The sequence below is a fragment of the Pholcus phalangioides genome, unplaced genomic scaffold (genome assembly GCF_987345545.1).
Source record: "Pholcus phalangioides strain wild (caught in Gottingen) unplaced genomic scaffold, Ppha-v1.0 ptg000012l_1, whole genome shotgun sequence".
Classification (NCBI taxonomy): domain Eukaryota; kingdom Metazoa; phylum Arthropoda; class Arachnida; order Araneae; family Pholcidae; genus Pholcus; species Pholcus phalangioides.
The window spans coordinates 6,665,381-6,686,861 of NW_028301605.1; the positions used below are offsets into that span (position 1 = coordinate 6,665,381).

At 38.3% G+C, this 21,481-nt stretch overlaps 1 protein-coding gene across 3 annotated transcripts in view; it reads right to left on the reverse strand.

The window, feature by feature from the left end:
* Positions 1–221: 221 nt before the first annotated feature.
* Positions 222–21,481, reverse strand: part of LOC149079229 (protein turtle-like) — a 670,619-nt gene continuing 649,359 nt past the window's right edge. For all 3 annotated transcript variants that reach the window (XM_089240132.1, XM_089240133.1, XM_089240131.1), the window contains 5 exons: positions 20,424–20,549; positions 19,495–19,525; positions 16,770–16,909; positions 14,936–15,081; positions 222–1,430 (listed from right to left, as the gene is read on the reverse strand). In XM_089240132.1, the coding sequence (XP_089096258.1) occupies positions 1,149–1,430; positions 14,936–15,081; positions 16,770–16,909; positions 19,495–19,525; positions 20,424–20,549 (725 nt within the window). In that variant the 3' untranslated portion in view covers positions 222–1,148. The remainder of the gene's footprint in view (positions 1,431–14,935; positions 15,082–16,769; positions 16,910–19,494; positions 19,526–20,423; positions 20,550–21,481) is intronic.

The following is a 21,481-nucleotide window of genomic DNA, read 5'->3' on the forward strand; positions in this document are numbered from 1 at the left end:
ATAACCACGGCAAACGATATTAGATACTTAGTTTTTATGGGTCCATTATTATATGGACGTATATACCGAAATACACCCGTACACCTAGAGAGGGAAGGAAGAAATCATTGCACCAAATCTCAACAGTACATTTCAGAGATGAAAACGAAAGAAAATAATAATAAAATTGGAAAGAGAATGACCATATATTTTATTCGATAAAAACTTCAAATTCGGTTACGGGCAACAAATGAGTTATTAATTTTTTTTTATAATGTTTTTTTATTGTTTATTATATATAAAGAACTGGCTGTTCATCTGGTATTAAGTAATCATTTCTTTTGTATCTTTTTGAGCTTTTGGCAACAAACAACAAATATAACATTGCTTTCAACCATCTAATCATTTGTTTCTTGTTTTCGAAATTAGTACTTGACCATGTCTTTGATCATATACATATACAATATATATATATATTCCCAATTATAAAGATTGTCTTGAAGAGTTTCGCCATATATCAATAACTCAGAATTTTAAACTCAGAATTTCTATCCGATGGGCAGTTATAATCTGGACCGTCCATCCTTGAGGAGATTATATCACCATCGCATGGTACTTGGATGTTGTTGTATGTAATAACACTGGAAAGACATGTCGGGCTTTCTATTTTACAAGTCATCACGCTCGGAATAAGTATTGTTAGGGCACACATGTGGATAGAGATTTCTTATCGCGGTGAAATATACACGTGACTTGATGTTTTTTTGTCCACATGTCCTTCTTGTGTCTCATATGGCTAGGCCGAGAATTAGTATCTTCTATCAAAATTATTTGGGACATTCCCCAGTGGAAGAGATACGATCAATAACAGCGAAGGTTCATTGGTACGAAAGTGCTAAATTTGAACATTGTGATGATGGTAAATGACGTCACTTTTTTTTTCACACAATCGCCATCTTGGGATCTTATTTTTTTTTGGTTGTTTTTTTTTTTTTCCCGACCCGATGTCATCTCGGGGCAGCACTGGATGATTCTTCAATGGAAAAGGTGATACCTCCGTTTAGAAGAGGTTGAACCACGTTGAACTAGTGCTTAGCACATGGATTCACAACACACGGATCTCTGACTTGTTTGGTCGTTGAAAAAAAAGTCCAGATCACACACACACATCAGACAGCGCTTTCTCTTTTACTGTTTGATAGAGATGAGTCGCTCAACTCGTCCTCTTCTTCTGGTTCGAGAGTGACCGAGGCGGCAGTACCGCCGGTGACCGTGGCCGGACAACCACCGCCGCTGCCACCACCAGTACTACCTTTGCGAGGTAGTGTATGCCTCTGGATATCGATTTTGGCGTATTCTGTGTTAGAAGAGTCTCTACGTCGTATCATAGTCATCGCGGTAGCGTTTGGCTCTAGCGGCAGCGCTAGCTCGGCGTACGTCACGTCTTCTTTCTGCAATATTGCGGGGAAATAAAATTAGTTCGTGACTTATTTTGCAGAAACTAAATATACAAATACATACAGATCAAAAGTAAAATAAAAATCCACAGCAATCCATGTCATAATTTGATTTTGCGTTTAACGACAATAAACAAAATGAAACTAAAAAGAGTGAAGTTTCCGAGGGGTAATGAAGTTTTCCCTCTTGAGAAAACAGGACGTATAGTTATCGCATCCACTTCCGCATTTGTTTCGGATATAGTTTTCAATCTTTTATTGTTATCAGAAACACCGGATCACAAAGGGAAAACAAATAAATTCATAATTGACTCACCAATAAATGCTAAAATTCTATTTCAAACATAACAACATAGCAACCTGTCACGCATAAAATTCACGCTGGTGGTGTACGTCATAAAAATGAAAGATATATATATGATGCATAGTTTTATTACAAAAATTAATTTTCTATGCTTCATATTACAGACCAACTACCTGTTTTAACAATTATAACAAATAATTTTGTTTATATTCAACCGGTGGCGCAGAAACAAAACCTAAAGTCTGTTTTGCAGTGTTAATCGTTGAAGAGCATCAAGAATTCAGCCCTCAGACGGTCAGAAAGAGAACAGATCAATCGTTAGCATTACTGATGAAGATTCAAGATCCTAATCATACATTGCCAATTGCGATTTTATTTTTAGACATAATAGATCCCGGCGTGACGACGGGCGAGCACACAGGACGCTTAAGACGAAGATTTCAAGTCATATATTCTTCGATTTCTATTGACGATTAAGATTTTATATACATCTGTCCGCAGACAGTGATTACGATTTATTATTCGTCCGTTGACGGAAAAAAAAATAATGCCTGGATTTTCCAGGCGTGCCCGACTTTCGGGAACGCTCTGATGTCTGTATCGGATGGGGAGCGGGGCGCGTCTGGTAATAAAAGTAAAAAGAAAAGTATTAATCGTTGCACATGTTATTGTGTTACACTGAAACTGCTGCTATCATCTACAAGAAACGTAAGAACATAATGAGCACCATAGCGAGTTGTACAGAAAAATATCATATTGCACCCGATCGGGTTTCAATCAACTGAAATTTCAACAAATCTTTTCATATTCTGTGTACTCAAATGCAATTGCTCGGATTCTGCAGCGAACATAAAAGCATATCAACTAGTGCAATGTCGCGCTCGGTTTATTCAGTTCAGTATAATGGGGCATAGAATTCATATCAGTGAACAGTTTGAAAATTTACGAGACATATATGGTATCATACGATACATTCATTTTCAGGCTGCACACCGGTTTCAACCAAAAATCTATTCCCCCATATAAAATTAGTAGTTTGGACTTTATTCGATAAGTGGCAGCAGGGTCTCAGCACAACGCTGTTTCTCGCATGATAACAGAGTGTATCTGCTACTGTGAATGTGCTAAATCCTGTGATTATGCATAATCTTCAGTTTATAGCATTTATCGTAATACATACAGTGTATCTTCGTATACAGTATAGCAACTTGAAATATAAAAAAGTCAGATTGTCCTCTTCTATTGTTATTATTATATTTAATTAATTAATTTATTTTCACTTTTCAGTAATTCAGTAATCAGTGTACCAAATATCCATATGGTTATTTAGTTCATTGATCACTTCTCTGATGATACGTGGAATTGTCCAATTAATTTCAATGATCTGCAAAAAAAAGAGAACCAAAATAACTTGTCTTTTTTTCACATCGGATTTCACACGATTTCGGGGTACGTTGGGATATAGTTATTAATAAAATATTGTTATCAGAAACCTGGAGTGCCAGTGACCACATTAACCAGCGTGTGCACCGTATAAAGTTAAAATTATTCGAAAACGAAGTTGAATAAAACATGTAGAAACACATTACCCTTAGGTTAAATTTCAAGTATGCAAATCGCAGAATACTCCTGAAAAATCACAAATAAAATAACCACAGTGTCATTAATCGTGCCTCGGGACATTTGGAACACCACGTGTGTATCAAATCATCCATCATGTGACCTAAACCCATCACGGAAGTCCTTTGGTATGATTCATGTCCGTTTCATGAACGGGTCAACGACAACGATGTTATACAGATGTACAGATGTCTTTTTTTTTATCCTAACTTTTCCTTATATTTCATATCAATAGCTATGAGGGGTAAAGGGGGTCAAATGGGACCTCACCCTCTCGCCCTCATCCAATTTCTACTCTAACCAATAGGGAGAGAAAAATCTTCATTTTCATGCCAGGAGTTTGGCTCATCTCCAAAGCATTTTCTGAGTAGTATCGTACCCATTTAGAGCCATCTACAAAAGCCAATCCATGTAGGAAAAAAATAGAAAAAATGGACATGTATAAAAGAATAGAGAGAAGAACTGCAGCATCCCACCCATTGGCCATTAAATGAATGACGCTATTGGAAGGGAAAACTCGTAAATTTCTGTGAGAAAAATAATTTTTGAGAAGTTTTTCTCTCTCTCTCTCTCTCGTAGATTACGAGATTAAGTTTCCTATCGTATAATTTCTAAGAGGGAGTACAAAATGTTACTTCGTTCCTCTCGAGTGAACAACAATGGGTTGTTGTAAAAGGGTTATTAAAACACCTGCGTTTATCGTTATACCAGGGGCAAGAATACCCTTTTTCACTTCCATTTTATGTGTCATGAATGGCTTATCGTGTCAGCTAGAACGAGGAGCTATTGATTCCCAAGACTCAGATAATCCCAACAAATCGTGTTCCCTCCATTATGGGTATAATGATTTTACCCCCCTACATGTACGTGGTAAGATAATATTGCGTAGGAAATAAGGAGATAATGACGTAAATTCATTAGAGAAATTACTTTATTTTTTTGTGAAGGCAAAATAAATTAAGGAGAGATTCTTTGTAATAATATTTGAAAGAGAAACGAAGTAATGGCTTAATTTTTATTTCTTCTCTGCATCCATGAGGTTTCGTTAACCCTTTGAGTGGATGTTGAAGTTTTCTCAGATCCGCACCATAACTGCCACATTGGAAATCACCGAATTCTCCTCAAAATGCCACTGTTTTGAATAATAATACCCTCCTTCAGCATCAAAAACTATTATAATGAAAAAAAAGGAAAAAAAATAATACTTATATTTCCAATTACTTATACTTTAGGCATATTCCATATTATCCGGAATTAAATTAAAAAACACCGTCTCTCTCTTTTTCTGTTGCCAAACTTGAACAAAAGCCAACACCAGCCACTAGCAGTTGAACTCGCAGGTTACGGAGGATTTTCAAGCATGTTAACAGGAGAAGAAAACTTACAATGGTATCTGGGCTCGGCATTTCCCAAACGGGGGGCTTCTATTAACAAAACACAGGAGGCGAGTTTAGGCGAGATAACTCGTCGTTGCCGTTTCAAGGGTTAAACGATTTCATGATTAGATTGTTTTTTCAAGGGAATCGAATTTTTTTCTTTTCGTTCTTGATCAGAAAAAAAATATCATTCAGCACGACTGGACCATATACTCTAAATCTCCATAAATTTCCATTCTCAAATCGATATTCCCTCATGTTCGAATAATACTGAAATAATGAATGCCAGAACTTTGCCACTGGACTTATCCCGTCGCCGAGATCTCTTCCAGCCCAGCTTCGTGGCAGAGTCTGGAACACTTTATTTAGTGTCAAAAAAAACAACATACAAACGTTTTTACAACATATTTTCTCCGGACAATAAGGTACCTTCGCGATTAACAAATTTTGTGGTGATTACAGACGAGATGGGATTAGGAGTTGGAGAAGTTTCGGGGTTTAGTTAAGATGAATGTACACATATTAGGATGGAAGTATGTTTTAAAAGCAATTGAGCGCCCCCTCCCCATGCCATCTCATCTGTTATCTTACACTTCCCATATTATATACACAGGATACAAAAAGAAAAATAAATGAGAATCTTATTGTGAAATAATATATATATATATATCCATCGGAGCGAGTCATCTCGCTTAACACCTTATTGGTGAGCAAATGGGTTTGATAACTTTCGGACTAGAAGCCATCATCAATTTTATTGGGTTGAGTTCACTCGCTCCGGCGGGTTTAATGAAAATATACAAAATAGAAGTATTGTGTGGGAGGAATATATACAATTAGGGAGCACCCGTGGCATCTCGCTTAGCACCGAATAATTCCGTTAGTCTTAGTTCGAATAATACTGTGAAATATAACGACGTCGAAAATTTTACTGAATGTTGTCATTACAACCGATGTATAATGCGTTTTCAATTCACTTTAAGTGTATGAAAAGTATTACCAGGTGTTATACAGTGAATAAAAATTATCCATTATGATTTTCATGACCGTATTTTAACAAAAAAATATGGACGATTGTGATTATATAAGTACTAAGCATTTTCAATTCTAACCAGAATTCTTGAAAATTGGCCGCTAGATTGTCAATTACTGCGTATAAATAACCATAGGCGGGAAACAAAGTATACAGCAAGTCTTCGGTGGATTCAAATGCAGACAAATCTAATTGGTGAGAAAGTTTGTTCTCAAAGCAGTGATTCTCACAACTTTTCAAGATTGAAGTACCCACTGAAATTGAGTGGAATTTGTGCGTATCTCATCGATTTTATAAGTGACTAGCGTATCTCTAGAGATGCTCAGGTGTTGGGGGAATGGGAATTCGTAGAAGCATTACGTGAGCCAAGAAATGCGTAGGAGAAGTACGTGCTTCACATGTTATAAAAAATAAAAATGAACGTTTTGAACTCTCTTATTTTCAATTATAAGAGCAGTTTCTTCCGCTATTGCTGAATACTTTTCGCGTTCCACTGAATGGCCTATCGTGTACATCCCGGGTACATACGCGGGAAACCAATTGAGAACCGAAGGTTGTGAGAGCTACATTATTCCTGGTGAGATGGATGCTTTTAAAATTTTACTCAATTGAAAAAGCCATTGCAGATGGTCGCAACTATTGTGGGAGGGGGCATTAGGTCCATAGACCCCCCTCCTAACCAGAACATGACCCGCTGCTCTGTCTCAACGAAGAGATATAGGCAGGTGGTTAAAGGCCTGGGCCATGCAGGAAATAGGTCCAAAGACCGGATACAAGATTAACCCTACGATTCTGAACATTGAGATGAATGAGAATACGAATTCTATCGGAATTACTATTCCGATATTTGTGTATGGAACAAAAACGCGCATAAATATTCCTTAAAGTGGAGAAGCTTTCCACAATCTGCTGCCATCTATGAATCAAAAGCAAAACAATCTGTTGTTCTTATTAAGTAACTTTTGTTATTTCAATTACTATTTTTAAACGATTTGAGCTAAAATTAACAGTTATTTGGTATTGTACTGTGCATATATTTTTATTTCTATGTTCAATATAATAGTGTAAAACTAATGCGTTATATTACGCGTAAATATAATTTTACGTTTGTGGCAAAAAAAAATTTTGTAAGCACTAGACCAGACCAGAATCAAAGTTTTACCCCCATTCCCAGCTCCGTGAGGGCTGACTTTGGGATTACAAACGAGCCATGAAGGGCCTATGAAGAAGGGAAAAGATTGTTGTGTTAACATGTGAGTGTATGTTTAGTGTGAGAAGGGAGAAAATAAAATTGACAAAGTTGGGAGAAATGGTCCTGGTCGGTCATTGATAAAGAATTTATGAGGGGATATTTTGTAAGCTGAGCTGAGCTGAATAAAGCCTATTTTGCCGGTTCCGCGGCACAAATTCCATGGCCGTTCTACCGAGATTTTTTGTAAGCATTGCGATATTATTCAATTTCATGTTGCATACCGATTTAAAATCAAATTTACTTCAAGATGCATACGAGTACTTCCTTTATTATTTCATAGATGGCAGAAGCTGTTCTTGTTCCAAGCAGTTCTCTCATATTTATAGTGGAATATAAATATTAACAAATGATGTGAAGAATAGGAAATTTTGCTCATCATTATTATTATTTGCTTGCCATAATATATATATTCCAAAATCATTTTTCCCATTTATCCATTTATTCTGGTTATTAAAAAAGGTGCTGCACCATCTTCGCGTAAAATTCCGAACCGCCTCCACGTGCGAAATTTCTCACTGCTTTTAAAGTGTAGTGGTGGCGCACTCACCCGGACTGCGAATGTGCAGTGGTTCCAGTCCCCGTGGAGACCATTGTGAATCATTCTTTCATATATATCTACATAGCAACCCGTTTTCTGCGTATCTTGTGTTGACAATTAGAAAGGATTAGCCTCTACGTTTTATTCCTTTTTTTTTAAACTAAATTTATAATCCTGATAGAAATTTTACTAAAAACGGTTCAGTCACAGGCTGATTAATTTTTATAACAATGTGTTTTTTAAGTTGTTATAAAATTTTGTCCATCGCTGTATGTATAGAGATTGTAGCAAAATGGGCATTACACACACAAATCATTCGAAGAAAATTGACAATAAATTATGAGAATTTTTATTTTCTAATACTAGCTCAATATCTTATAGGTAAGAAACGAAAACTTGCAACTAAGATTTTTGTTTGATAACAATGAGAAATAGTAATTCTCTCGTCGGAAATGATTAAAATGAGATCCGAAAATGAGTGATTCACTTACGTGACTAGTTATCTTGTTTATAGAGAATGATTTGCATACATGCTAAATATTAGTTCCAAGGAAAAATCATCTCATTATTATGAAGCAATTATTTTCCGGAAGCCCGTTTTCGAGAGTACGGACGATGTTGCGGGGGAAAATATTTGTTATTCGTATATATCATACAAATAGCTCGGATAATGAACTTCTTAATATTTATAAGCTCTAATACCCTACGTAGATAAATATTTAGAAGGAAAAATATTTCTTAGAGAATTTAATGTATTCAAATTGAAAATTTTCCGTCGGGGAGAAATTATTTTTCATTGGTAAATACATTCGAAAGTCGTTCTTAATTCGTGTTTCTTTCCTTCATTATGAAAAGAAAAAAAGAAATCAATATACATTTTTCTGGATTTTGGTTTATGCAATTTTATGCATTAATTTTTTTATTTCAAACACAAATACATTTTTGGAATATTTATGAGTTTGCTGAATTGACTTTTTTTTTTCCGTGCAGCTTCGTTTCTAAATTTTAGTAGTTTTATAAGGAAATTTATTTATGAACTTACAAATGAAAATTATTTTTCTTTTCTGTGATGATGCAAAGGGAAGTCATGCCTTGCCGATGGCTTTCCAGTGGTGGTAGACCGCGTTTGTGCGAGAATATTCTATACATTCACATAGAAGAACCGGCAACAACAGCGGTACGCTTACGCACTAGGGCAAGTGGTTGGCCACTCGCACCTTTGTGAGGGGCGTCGCAGAGTGCTGGCGATATTGATATGCTGTTGTTCTCAAAGGCTGTTTGAAGTGGTTCTTATATAGATGCGGAATATCTATCGGACTGTCTCTCGGGAGCCGCGGTTCACAAAAATTTTAGAAGCAGCGCTCTATGAGGTACGTGAAGGGTTATTCAGAGAGATGCGCAAAGAATAGCAATCATAGACGGTGGAAAAGATAACGCACAGAGGAGTAATTATGATAAAAAACACGAACGGTACACAGTCCTACCCTGTATTTCTGAGAAACGTTCCTGGAAATTGTACATGGACATGGAAGAACCGACAACAGCATTAGTCTTAGGGGCAGTGGTACTTAAAGTGGGCTTCGCGAAGTGCTGGTGATATATATATATATATATATATATATATATATATATATATATATGTTAACATAAGCCCCGTTTGGGGGTCGCTTTGGTGATAATTACCGGCATGACAACAATTTTTCCCCTCGCAGGGAAAAAAAGGTGGAGGAACTCAAACCAATTTTTGAAAATCTATCCAAGAAAGTATCCCTATAATGCTGTCACAGCAGCCTCATAGCCCCACGGGATGAATGGAAGAGGGCTTCGTCACCACCTTAATACACATAATTACATGTATAATACACCTGAATATACACGCATCTTAATTATTCCTTTAGTATACATATTTACTGTCATCTGTCATTGCACCAAATCTTATCATGGAAGGCCCTATGCAACTGAGGTTCCTGCATCGCTCCAACAAGGGGGTGAGGGCTTACAGAGCTCAATCCCAGAAGACCGAGATGATTGCCGTTATTTTTTTCCCACACGCACTACAAATTTTCACACTACACTACAAATTCATAATAGAGGAGCCCGTGAAACCGATGAATGATTTTGAATCTTTTATATATTGGACATTTCCAAGTTTAAGGCCGGCATTACACTATAAAAGTTTGATAAAATTCCTTTTATAAAACTTGCAAAAAATGCAATCAATAAGTTTATAAGTTTATGGATTGTATTTGCTCGAATGTAACCTATCAGCTTTATTGGTTGGATTTTTTAAATTTTATAAAAGGTAATTTCTCAAACTTTTTTATAGTGTAATACTGGCCGAAGGAATTTACAGGTATTGTAATGTTCTGCCGCCTGTAAGAATTCCAATTTTGCCGCCTGGCAGTCCAGTGTTTAGGGAGCTGGCTTCTGACTGTGCAGGTCTGGGTTCGAATCCCGGTTCGTGCATGGATGTCTACTAACACACTAACAAATTCCCTAGACAGATCGTAAATATCTCTTGGGAATACGTGGTGATCACATTATCAATTATTATTATTTAATGAACTAGGTTTCAAGATGTTTCCTTTTTTTGCCTTTGAAAATGGGAATTTTCAATACTTTGTAGACTAATAAACGATGACTCTCGATAATTTTTTTTTAACGCATGGTCCTTACCCAAGTGCCTCGAATGCATAGAAGGATATAATGATTATTTGAGATCCTGCTGTGTGATTTTCAATGGGCAGGCCTACAACACGATACTGACAAAATCATGAAAATTCAACCATCTTTGCTTCAGAAAATGGAAGCCAGATGGCAGCATGAACAAGCGCAATTCGACAACATAAATACGTTAGGACCAAGCATACACTCAGAACACACATTCCGGCATGTGCCGATTCGTTAGAAATTCCGTAGAGGAATGTGTACGAGGTGCATGTTCGGTTAAGTGGTAGTAGTATGGTTTTCAAGACGAAGTCTTTAAACTACGAAGCTGGGTGAATTTCAAACAGATAGGGGCATCTGAAAAAAAGTTGTACGGGATACTCTTAAGATGGACCTAAAGTCGACACGTTGGCGAAGGATTTATGTAAGTATAAAATTTTTCCGCCAGCATCTCAGTGCTTACCATGGCCCACAAAATCTGGACCCATGTTCTAGACCAGTGATTCCCAACGTGGGCGTTAACGCCCATTTGGGGGCGATGGAATATTTCAGGGGGGCGGTAGAAGCTACTGGTATAGCATAGGATTCTATGGGTTAGATTCCGTTGGGGGGCGCTGGGAGAAAAAAATTCTGAAGAAGGGGGCGATGGGACAAAAAAGGAAAACTATGCTCTAGACTGAGATCTTTGGTGCTCCTTTCTTCAACTGAATATATAGTTAAAAAAAAAAACAAAAAAAAAACAAGAGTACTACGATTTGTCTCGGGACCCCGTGCTAGATGCCTGCCAGGCCTACCCATGGGGGAAAGGGGAGTCGTGGTGCTCACTTGCACCATTGAGGATGAATGTTTTATTTGATACTCAGGAGAAATTCACTCAGAACTCCGATGAGCGCTCTGTGATTCAATCATTCGTATCATGCCTATTTCAGCTTCAGTCAGAGTTGTTCTACAGGTGTTTTCTTGTGGTGATGGTTACAATCAAACCTCGAGATCTGGAAACGAGACTATCGATCATATTTTGACACCCTAATCAACATAAAAATCACCAAAAGAAAAGCACCCGCAGAAGAACTCTGAATGAAACTGAAACAATCATGACGCGAATCATTGAATCACAAAGTTTTCATCTGAGTTGTCAGTAAATTTCTCCTGAGCTCGAAATCAAGCATCCATCCATCCTCAGTGGTTGAAGTGAGCACCGTGATCCCCCAATTGGGTATTCCTGGGAAGGCTCTAGGGGCCCCGTGACAAACCGTATATTTTAATTTTTTTACACTATAAATTCCTTTTAAGAGGGACCACCAACTAATTATCTCATTCTACCAAAAATGTGCTCTCTAGAAAATACTGAAAATAAGTACTCAGAGAACAGAATTATTTGCGTGAACATCAATGAACAAACCATCAATTTATTGAATATTTTGATGCGATCAACTCTGACATATTAGGTCATAAATATTCGTTAACATAATATTTCATTGAATTTTTCTATGCGGCACATTGATGAGAAACTATTTACCAATTCAAATCGAAGAATAATAACATTTTCATTTGATAGGTGGCAGAAGGAATTCCAGTCCAATGATGTTTATCACATATAACAGTACTCTACGACAAGGGCCACGTGATTTTAGGATCCTCGGATGAGGGATTTGTTCGAGGCGGCTTTAGGGTTTTGTTGTCACCGGTGGGCACACAAATTTTGTCACGCTTCACCCATTTTAGTCTTGTTTTCTAGATTTCTCATTTCTCCAAACTAGCCGCTATGAACATGCTTTAGCCCCACACCGTAAACACGCCTCTGTGTCCAAGTCACTTTTTTGATCGCTCACATGCTTTCACATCCTTTAGGTCACTCTTTTCGTCCCTCGCTTACCGGATCATTCTTTTGATTACTCAATACATGTGCACTGTCTTCGTCACTCACATGCTTGCGGAAGCCCTTTAATCGACCACGCCAATAGTGGTCACAATGATGAAGGAGATGTAGACCATTTATTAAAAAATGGGTCTGGCGCTCTGTTTAACTGTGTCACGGTCACATGCTTGCGAGCACCACTACTATTAATTTTGGCTAATTTTTCCGACACAACCCTGCATCTTTCGAGATAACGGAAGTAAGCTGCTTTGCATCAGTCCGGGGTTGTGAGCGGTTCTATCTATCTTCTCACATACTTGCACACTCTCTAGGTCAGGTGTTTCCAACAATAACTTTGTCGCGGAAACCTTGATGATAATAAGGCTCTCCCAAAACAAGAATCTCAAACAAATCGTTGATCATTTATCAAAAAAATTCCGTCCCTACTGCCGTCTCATAGTCCTTGGAGAAAGTAGAAGAAGACTTAGACACCCCACCTCTTAATTTATATATTAATTGCTATAAATCATTGTATCTGATTTTATCGTGGAAACCCTTATGCAAATTATGTCGCCGTGCCCGGGTGCTCCTAAATTCTGCTAATCAAGATTCCTCACTCTCAAGAATATCACTAGTGGATGAAAAATTTCCAAAAAAAAAAAAACATCGTTTTTACAATTTATAATTTCCTGATGAAATGAAGAATGACTTTCATGAACTTCTGGAGCTTCAGGTTCGAAAATTCACAGTGAAAAAAAAAATTTAACATACCCGTTCCTTAATAAAAAGAGTCCGGGAGAACTGGGAGTGGTCTGATTTGTTTTAAAAGACAATATCTCGTTAAAAAACTTATAAATAACAGCTTTGGGCCTATCAGTAACAAGCTATTTCCAAACGTGCGCAAGCTCTCTTCGAATTTCCAACCATACGCAAGCCTCTTGTGTATTTCTATGGATGCGCCAACTTCTTATGCATCCCCAGAAATATACAGGCCTTCCAGGGCCGTCATTTCAACTTTTTCCGGGGGGGGGGGGGGCAAAGCACATGTACTCAATGTGTGTAATATATATATATATATACCATTTTTAGGGTATTTTCGAAAGTCGGGGGGGGGGCAACGGCCCTCTTGCCTCCTCCCCCGTAAATGACGGGCCAGAGGCCTTCCAAGCATTTTTAAATATGCGCAAGGTTTCTATGCATCTTTATTGATACACCAGCTATCAGTGCATTCTTAGAAATGCGCAAGGCCCCCCCTTCCGCATTTCAAAACATACGTAAACCTCCCACGCATCTCTAAACACACGCAAGCCCCCTATGCATTCCTAGAAATGCGCAAGCCTCTTTACATGCCAAGATATACGCACTTTTACACAATTTAAGGGAATAAACAAGCCTTTTTCGCATTTTAAGGGTTTAAGCCTTGGATGCACTTCTAGGAGGTACACAGTCCCCCTGCGCATTTCCAGGGGTAACTGAAGCTCGGAAGTGAGAATCGAGAATCATTGTTTCATCATTTTGACTGAGCTGCGACCCATAACAGATACAGGCTCTTCGAACAGGTGGGGGGGGGGGGATATACACCCGCCCTTCCACCCTATGCTAATAACATAACTTTTCACCGAACGCGTGGATGGTCATCATCCCTTTGGCCCTTTCCTTGTATCCGCCTATGGCTGTTTTTGCGTTTGTAAGTTGATAGAAACATTATCTTTGCCATAGTTTGTACTTCTTGGCTTGTCGGGATGTACTCATTTTGGTGCCTTCCAGGGACGGCTGTAAGGGGTGGCAGCTTAGGCTATGTTTAGACACCAAAATTTTTAAAAACTCACATGACATGAAACATTTGAGCAATACTTTGAGGATGAAGATGCTAAGAAAACATGAGAAAACAGACACAGAGCTCGGAACCGTAATAACAGAAACAACAATATACTCTGTAACAGAGAATTGGGGGGGGGGGGGTGGTGGTGTCCATTTTGGTGCCCCACGTTCCACTAAATGGGTGGGTCTGACAAGTAAGGCCAGAACGGAGAGGGATTAGAGGGAGGAGGCGAGTCTGGGACCCACCCCGCTGCCAGATCAGAGCGCTCCAATTTCAACCTTTAACCTCTCTTTCAGCATTACAAGGGGTCGCCAAAATGCGTGCTTGCCCCGGCCAAGCATCTAGTAGTAGCCCTGCTGACAGGACCCAGCCCTAGGGCCCGGAATGATTCTCATTTTCTTTCACGTTATAAATTCACTATAGGATGAGAGCATTAATATAACTGAGAGCCCGACAAAGGTCCTAGCCTAGAAGCCCTGCCCAGGTTGTGAAAGGGGCATGTCAATGAGACGGCTCATCAGCTGGAATGAATATCAAGTTATCTGGCGTAATTAAGAACGGTAAAAACAATTCTGGAACATAATGCGGGACAGTTTCTTCAAGAGCAAGCCGCATCGACACGGACATTATTCTGTCCGATAAACAGTGGTTTGTGGCTTGAAATAGAAGAAAAAAAAAGGTTTGCACCAGGGTCATCTACGCCAAAACCCTGCCAGCTTTCCGGAAGGGTTTTTGTAAAATGAGGCATAATTTGAAGTTGAATAAGGACCGTTTAAAATTTTAATTTATTTTGTAACACACTGTATTTTCTCTCTCAAAACTGATACAAGGTTTGAACGAATTTTGAGAAAAGCATTTTGAATTGGAATCACATACCTCTACGATGGACGTTTGATGAGATAAAGGCCGCATTAGCAAATTTAGGATTCCCTTTATTTGTATATAAACTCGTTTTTCAATATTTTACGTTTGTGGTTTAAAAGAAGCAAACAATTTTGAACAAAAGCAAGAATTTAATTTTTGACTTACTCTCCTGAACGCTGGCCTTTGTTGCTGTCTGGGCTGTAAGGCTGTCCTCGTTTCTACCATGAGAGGACTTCTAGATGACGTCGATCCCCAATGACTGCTGTCTGGGGTTATGGCAGCTGATTTTGATGACCCATCTTTCTCATTATCTGATAAGAATGAAAAAAATATATTTATAAATCTACAGAAATGTATGTCTTGGAAAATATATTTATATAAATTCAAGAATCATAAATGCTTTCGAAGGTATTTTAGCAGCTGGCTGTTTTATATGGAAGATAGAATAGATATATTTTGGTAAAAGATAAAATTTAACTGCCCCTGTGACGAATAAAACCAGCACCTCCTAGAGGCCACGTGGGGCCATCGCAGTATGCTTGTGACTTTAGTAAGTAGTCCATTTTCCCTCAGAATATTCAGAAGAAAAAATTCCCTGCTCTCGCCAGTATCATCGTTGTGAGGAAAAATAAATGACCGGGCTCAGAATTGGCGATTTCTATGCCACATCCAATTACTATGCGGTATTAGTGCGCCAATCAGGAAGATTCTACGCCAAAATAAGAAGAAACGAAATAGGATGCTGTGTTTCAAAATGTGGCAAACTTGCTAGGTAGTCTGAATGACGTTTATGACAAACACTGCAAAAGCCTTCTATCACTAGGAGGTGCTGATCAAACCCACGTCCTTTTACTATCCGGGTGAACGCCCAAGACCACTAGACTACAGAGGTAACGGATATCTGAATCTTTCTTTGGAGCTCGTGTGCACTGAACGGGACTGTACATGAACGGTCGGACCTAACTCAGGCCGAAGCCCACAAGTTGTATGGACAGCAGAGAGTGACATCATCCTCGGATAAGTCGCCATCTGGTGGCATAGTGAGCTTTGACCTGAGTTAGGTCCGAACGTCCATGTACGGCCCCGTTCAGTGGAAACGAGCTCCCAGGAAAGATTGAGATATTCGTTACCTCTGTAGTCTAGTGGTCTTGGACGTTCACCCGGATAGTAAAAGGACGTGGGTTTGATTCCCCGCACTGGCAGTTGAATTTTGTCTCCTTCCAAAGCATATCTTCGCATCAGCCATTTAGAAACCTTTGTATGGATAGCAGAGAGTGACATTATCCTCGGATAATTCCCGTCATAAACATTCATAACATTCTATCATAATGGACGATGAATTTGCCATTCTGAAAAACCAACTTAGGGACCACAACACACAGATATTGCACAGTGATATGACTGAAATTGGAGCAGGAACCCCTTTCCTATCCCTAATACTTTCGAAAATGTTCTTGTCTTAACAAGATGGAGATGATTGTCATTAACTTGAGTACCATGAAGACGGAATGATTGTATTCATTTTTTTCGAGCAAAAGATTTAATGCCATTCAAAGCAAAATACATATTCTACTTGAATTTCGCCCATTGGAGGACACTCGTTTTTACTGGTGTTGTGTTCCAAAGTTAAACACCAATCTCTAAGTTTTATGCAATAAATTAATTAATCCCTAAGTTTCATGCACACCGGAGACATTTTCTCCTGGAAGCAATCTTAAAATATTCATGAAAGGTCAACTTTAACTGTTGAGCTGCGATGAAAGTCCCGAATGTTTATATTTATCACATTTCTTACTCAAACATTATGCAATCCTTTGGACCACGGCTTAACTTCCTATGGGGCAAAAAGCAAAATATCTACAGTGAGAAAAAGTAACCCACACATCTGCGGCGCCAGGGTCTGAAAGGGTTGACACTTCTACAGAGAAAAGTGACCAAAACTTTTAAGTTTGCTAAATTAGGAATTCGTTCAGTCAAGTTGCTTATAATAGAATTTTACCATGGGGAATGTAACACTCTTGCTGCATTTGCTGCTGCGTTTGTGTTTTGCTACTGACGTTCGCTGGTATTATGTCGGGGCCTTTCTCTTCGCTCTCTATCGTCGCATCGTCAGTATCTTTTTTGAGAGGTGTTTGGCACCTGAAATCGACAAATATAACCATATATAACTACCATTAAATATGAATATAAATAATTGGATGGGAAAAAAACCAATCATGCCCATTAAAAATGTAAAAATAGGTTAGAAAAGCAAAAAATGTTCGAGTAGCTCAGAAACGGTCATTTTTAAGGCACAAGTTCATTGGAATACTTCAGAATTTGCTTTATTTGCATGAATAGTTCATATATTCTAGTGGTATCGATGAACGTTTGTTCCAATTTTAGAAATTATGAGAAAAAATATCCTGAGTATTCTTTTTTCTTGTAGCAGTTGTTCTCTTCCCCAATTATGATTGTGGCTGAATCTCTAACATCCCTTTATCGCTTTCATTCCATTTATTTTTCATATCAATTCCAGAAGAGCTGGGATAAGGTGACTTAAACTTGTCTTGATCAATATTTTGACGTGAATACGTCTTTCAAATCTACTGACGATGCTGTGGAGTGCGATCGCCAAATGGCTGTTGGTGCCAAGGGACCATTGCCAACACAAGCCGAGCTCGCTGAGCGAGAGGAAAACCTGTGTCCGGAGCACCCTTGGGGCGACGCTCTTCCTCTATTTTTGCCATCTTCTGGTTGCGGCTGCTCCAGAGCGAGGTCTGCTTCACCTCGGCTTCCGAAATCATACTTAAGCCGAGTTTTCCTTCGAGCAGGTTTCTACAGCGCGTGCTGCGTGAAAACGCTGATTGGTTAAAAAAAACCTGAATTTCAAGTTTTTAACCAATCAGCGTTTTCACGCTGCACGCGGCGCAAATGTTCTACTCCTAGGAAAACCCGGCTTTAAGCGTTAATTACTAAGTAAAGATAAAAATAATACCACTTGAATTGATTTAAACCCCGCGTAATATGTCATCCGTTCCCGGATGAAGAATCGTTGTCCGAAGAAGTGATGGATGCGAATGGATCAACAAGCCTGAGGAAACGAGATGGTAATCGGATGCACTGTGCTCCTGGACCTTAGGGAACAACAATGGCTGTCCTCCCTGGCTTATGGACATGAAATCTGGATTCGACTCCTGCTCGGGTAAACCTGGCACCTCCGCCATGGACTTCCGAGAGCCCACACAGTTCCTCCGGACTATGGACACGGAGGTCGATACAACTCCTGGTATAGCGACGGATCTTCAAGAATAATTCTCTGATGTAACGAATCTCCCGCATGTAGAGTAGAACTTCAATTACTGAAGAAATAAACCACCAGTTCATCCGGCCGGTCGAGTACGTAATTTGACTATAAACAGCTCTTAAGGTTATAATTTAATCACCATAATTAATACTATGTAAGCCATTGCAATGTCACGTGTATATATATACCAGAATATAATGCTTTCAAACTAGCTTCGTTCTCCCGACTCTTCTTGAATGTGCCAGTGTGTGTTAATGAATTTGGTTTAGTGAGCTTTAATCTGTACGATCACACGTCTTCAACCCCCTACGAGTGAGGCCTAACTTCACAACAACGATGCTAGGAGTATTCGCAAAATGATGCGTGATTAAATTCTTTAAGAGCATATATCTCAGGAAGAACCCAACGCAAGTCAAAAGCAATGGTACCGTCAGACGCATATGACAAAGTTGCATCCGATGATATGACTTCGGTTTCAATATGTCTTTCCGTCTGGGCACCAGGCCCCACTGCCCTGATTCATAACAAATACTTTTGCGTTACATCTCGAGCGGTTCACAACGAAAATGGACCAAATTGTTGCCGTTTATTTTAAGTTACACAAAACCGATGATAATCATAATTCATTATGCCAGTACCTAACACGTGATTTGACACAAAATAAACGTATTGATATCAGAACTTGCAGCCGTGTCTACGACGCAGCCTACCCTATTTTTTCCCTTCGCTTCATAGTGCACCTTGTGCTTTACAACGTAGGAATGGGAAGACTATTATGCAATTTCCTATTGAAGTCAATTTCAAATTCGCTGCCTTTGTGGTCTCGGTCGCTCTACCGGCAGGAGAGGACGTGGGTTCGATTCTCCATTAGGGCAATTAATTTTATTTTTTCTCCCATCTTCGCATCAACCTGCTGTTAGAAACCTTCGTATGGGAAGCGGGGAGTCATATAATCATTGAAAACTAAATAAATACTTATGAATGGTTTTTATTGAGGCGTGTTAACAACACAAATTCAGAAGAGATTCCAACACCAGTATAAATACGGCGGTGGCTGATTAAGTATAACTACCTCTTGATATAACGATAGCCCCATCTACAACTACTTTCTTTTCTTAGTCTGTATAGATTATCGTTATATCGAGGTTTCACTGTATTTGGCTCCTTTCCCTCTGTCTACATCCCCTACCGCTTCTTCTAGCTCCATTTATCATATTATGGTGCTCCACATTAATGGTGTGAATTAATTTTGCATAACATAACCTGACAACGCAGTGTTAATTTCTTTCGCAACACGTCTGAATAGGTTTAAAACTTCCCCATTAAGAAAAGAAATATACTACAGAGAGATAACCAACGACCATATTGTTCCAAAGTATTGAGCATAAGCCATTGAAGTAAAGATAATATCAATAAGTTTACTACATCAGTTACTTACTTGTCGAGAATTTCAGGTGTTGATTTAGTGGCTGCAATCAAGAAGCAAGCAAGCAAGCAAGGAGAGAAACAAAATTACAATGTATATATACACAAAAATTAAACATGATCACCATTTATTAATATCCACTTCCAAGGATCTAACCAAGGGGAAAAAAAAGCACATAATTAAAATTTCTAAATCCTTTTACCCTACATCTGTTACCCAAGTGAAAATTTGCTCAGGGAACCGTAATCGAAATCCACGGGAACGGTTATAAACGCGGGCATCAAACTAACGTAAGCGGCAGTAAATATCATTAATAAGCCGAAAGTTTCAGCAGAAACCACACACAGCGGCTGAGTATTTTCATCGCGATGGATCCGGAGCTAATTTTCAAAAGAGGAGAGAGATTCCCAAAATACCTCGAGCGTAAGAACCCTGGGCTTTAGATGAATAAAGTGAAAATGATATATCGATCATGAATGATTAAGTAGATAAGATATGTTATTCGCGCAGTGCGGTAATTCTGTTATGATAAGTAATTAAATTTTATCTATTATCCGTGGGCATAAATTTCAAATAAATGCAATTTCGAAAATTCCTCATGGAATACGCCCTTCCCCCCCCCACCCCTCACTTCACCTCCTACTCGAGTGGTTTTCAGAGGACCATTAATACGTTATTATTTTAAATAATTCGGATTATGATCAATTAATGCCCGTCGTGTGTTGAAGTAATTAATATTGATATCGGAATTACTATCGGAATTGATGAACGGCTCTTATATCATGCGGTGCTTATTTTGTAGTTTTCGGTTGCGTTTTGATGTGTAAGAAAGATTGTTTGTGGTGTGTGGCCGTAGATGAACGTTATTTCCATGATCGTGGAAGGGGTGCGGGGGTGTGGATTTTTAATGGAATTTTAGTGGAGTTTAATACATTACTTACCTTTTTCTTTTTGGTGTTTCACTAGTTTGACGTACACGATTACTGCGACGGCCACGAAAACGAGTGAAACGACGATTCCGATCAGTAGTCCGAGTACTGGTCTTATTATAACCATTCCTTCCATTCCTAAGATAAGTTAAAAAATTGCCTATAATTTATCATTAAATTCTAGCAACAAAGCTGAATGAGAAAAATTAAAAATTAAATTATCACATCCGTATGATAAAGAAAATGCTTTAAAATATGAGTAGCGGGTGATCTAAAAGTCAAAAGAAATATGAAAGGGGAAAAAAATCAATAATTTGGCAATTAGATAGCAATGTATGCAGAGATGCAACAAAACTGTGCATTTTTTTACTTGTTTTTTATCAGTAATAAAATAAAACTTATTGCCATTACTGTTACTTTTTTACATAATTTCGCTTTACAGTCGGTACAGTATTTTGGGGATTCGGAAAATTCGCCTTCGACATTCCGTCCCCGGTACAATTCGCCTAACCTGACCGTATGAGCAACCAAATGACTAAGTGAGTGACCGTATAAGTGATCATATAAGTGGGTGAGTGACCAAATAAGTGAGTCACCTTATGCGTAAGTGATTCACCGCATGATTGACCAAATGAGTCACCATAGGAGTAAGTGAGTGAACGACCATATGAAGAAGTAATATTTCTGTCTTTAAAAGTAAATTTATACAAGAAGTAATAATAATAAATACAATAAAGAGCGAATCGCAAATATTAAAAAATATCTATATACTAAATACTTTAGTTATTTAGTAATACATATAGGGGAAGAAATGAAATAATCATTGCAGGAAAACTGCAACTATGTGAAAGACTGAAATGTAGAAATTTAATACAGCAAGTCAAATTCAGGAAATAAAATTAAACTACTATATTTAGCAATGTTGAAAGTATTGGATCCAATAAAAAATAAATACCACATGAACAATGATGAAAAATTCAAGCACCGATGGTCGGAAAAAAGGTCAAAAAAGTAATGGAAGTTCCAAGTGAAAATGATCAAACAAGTACATGAAAAATGACAAAAAAAAA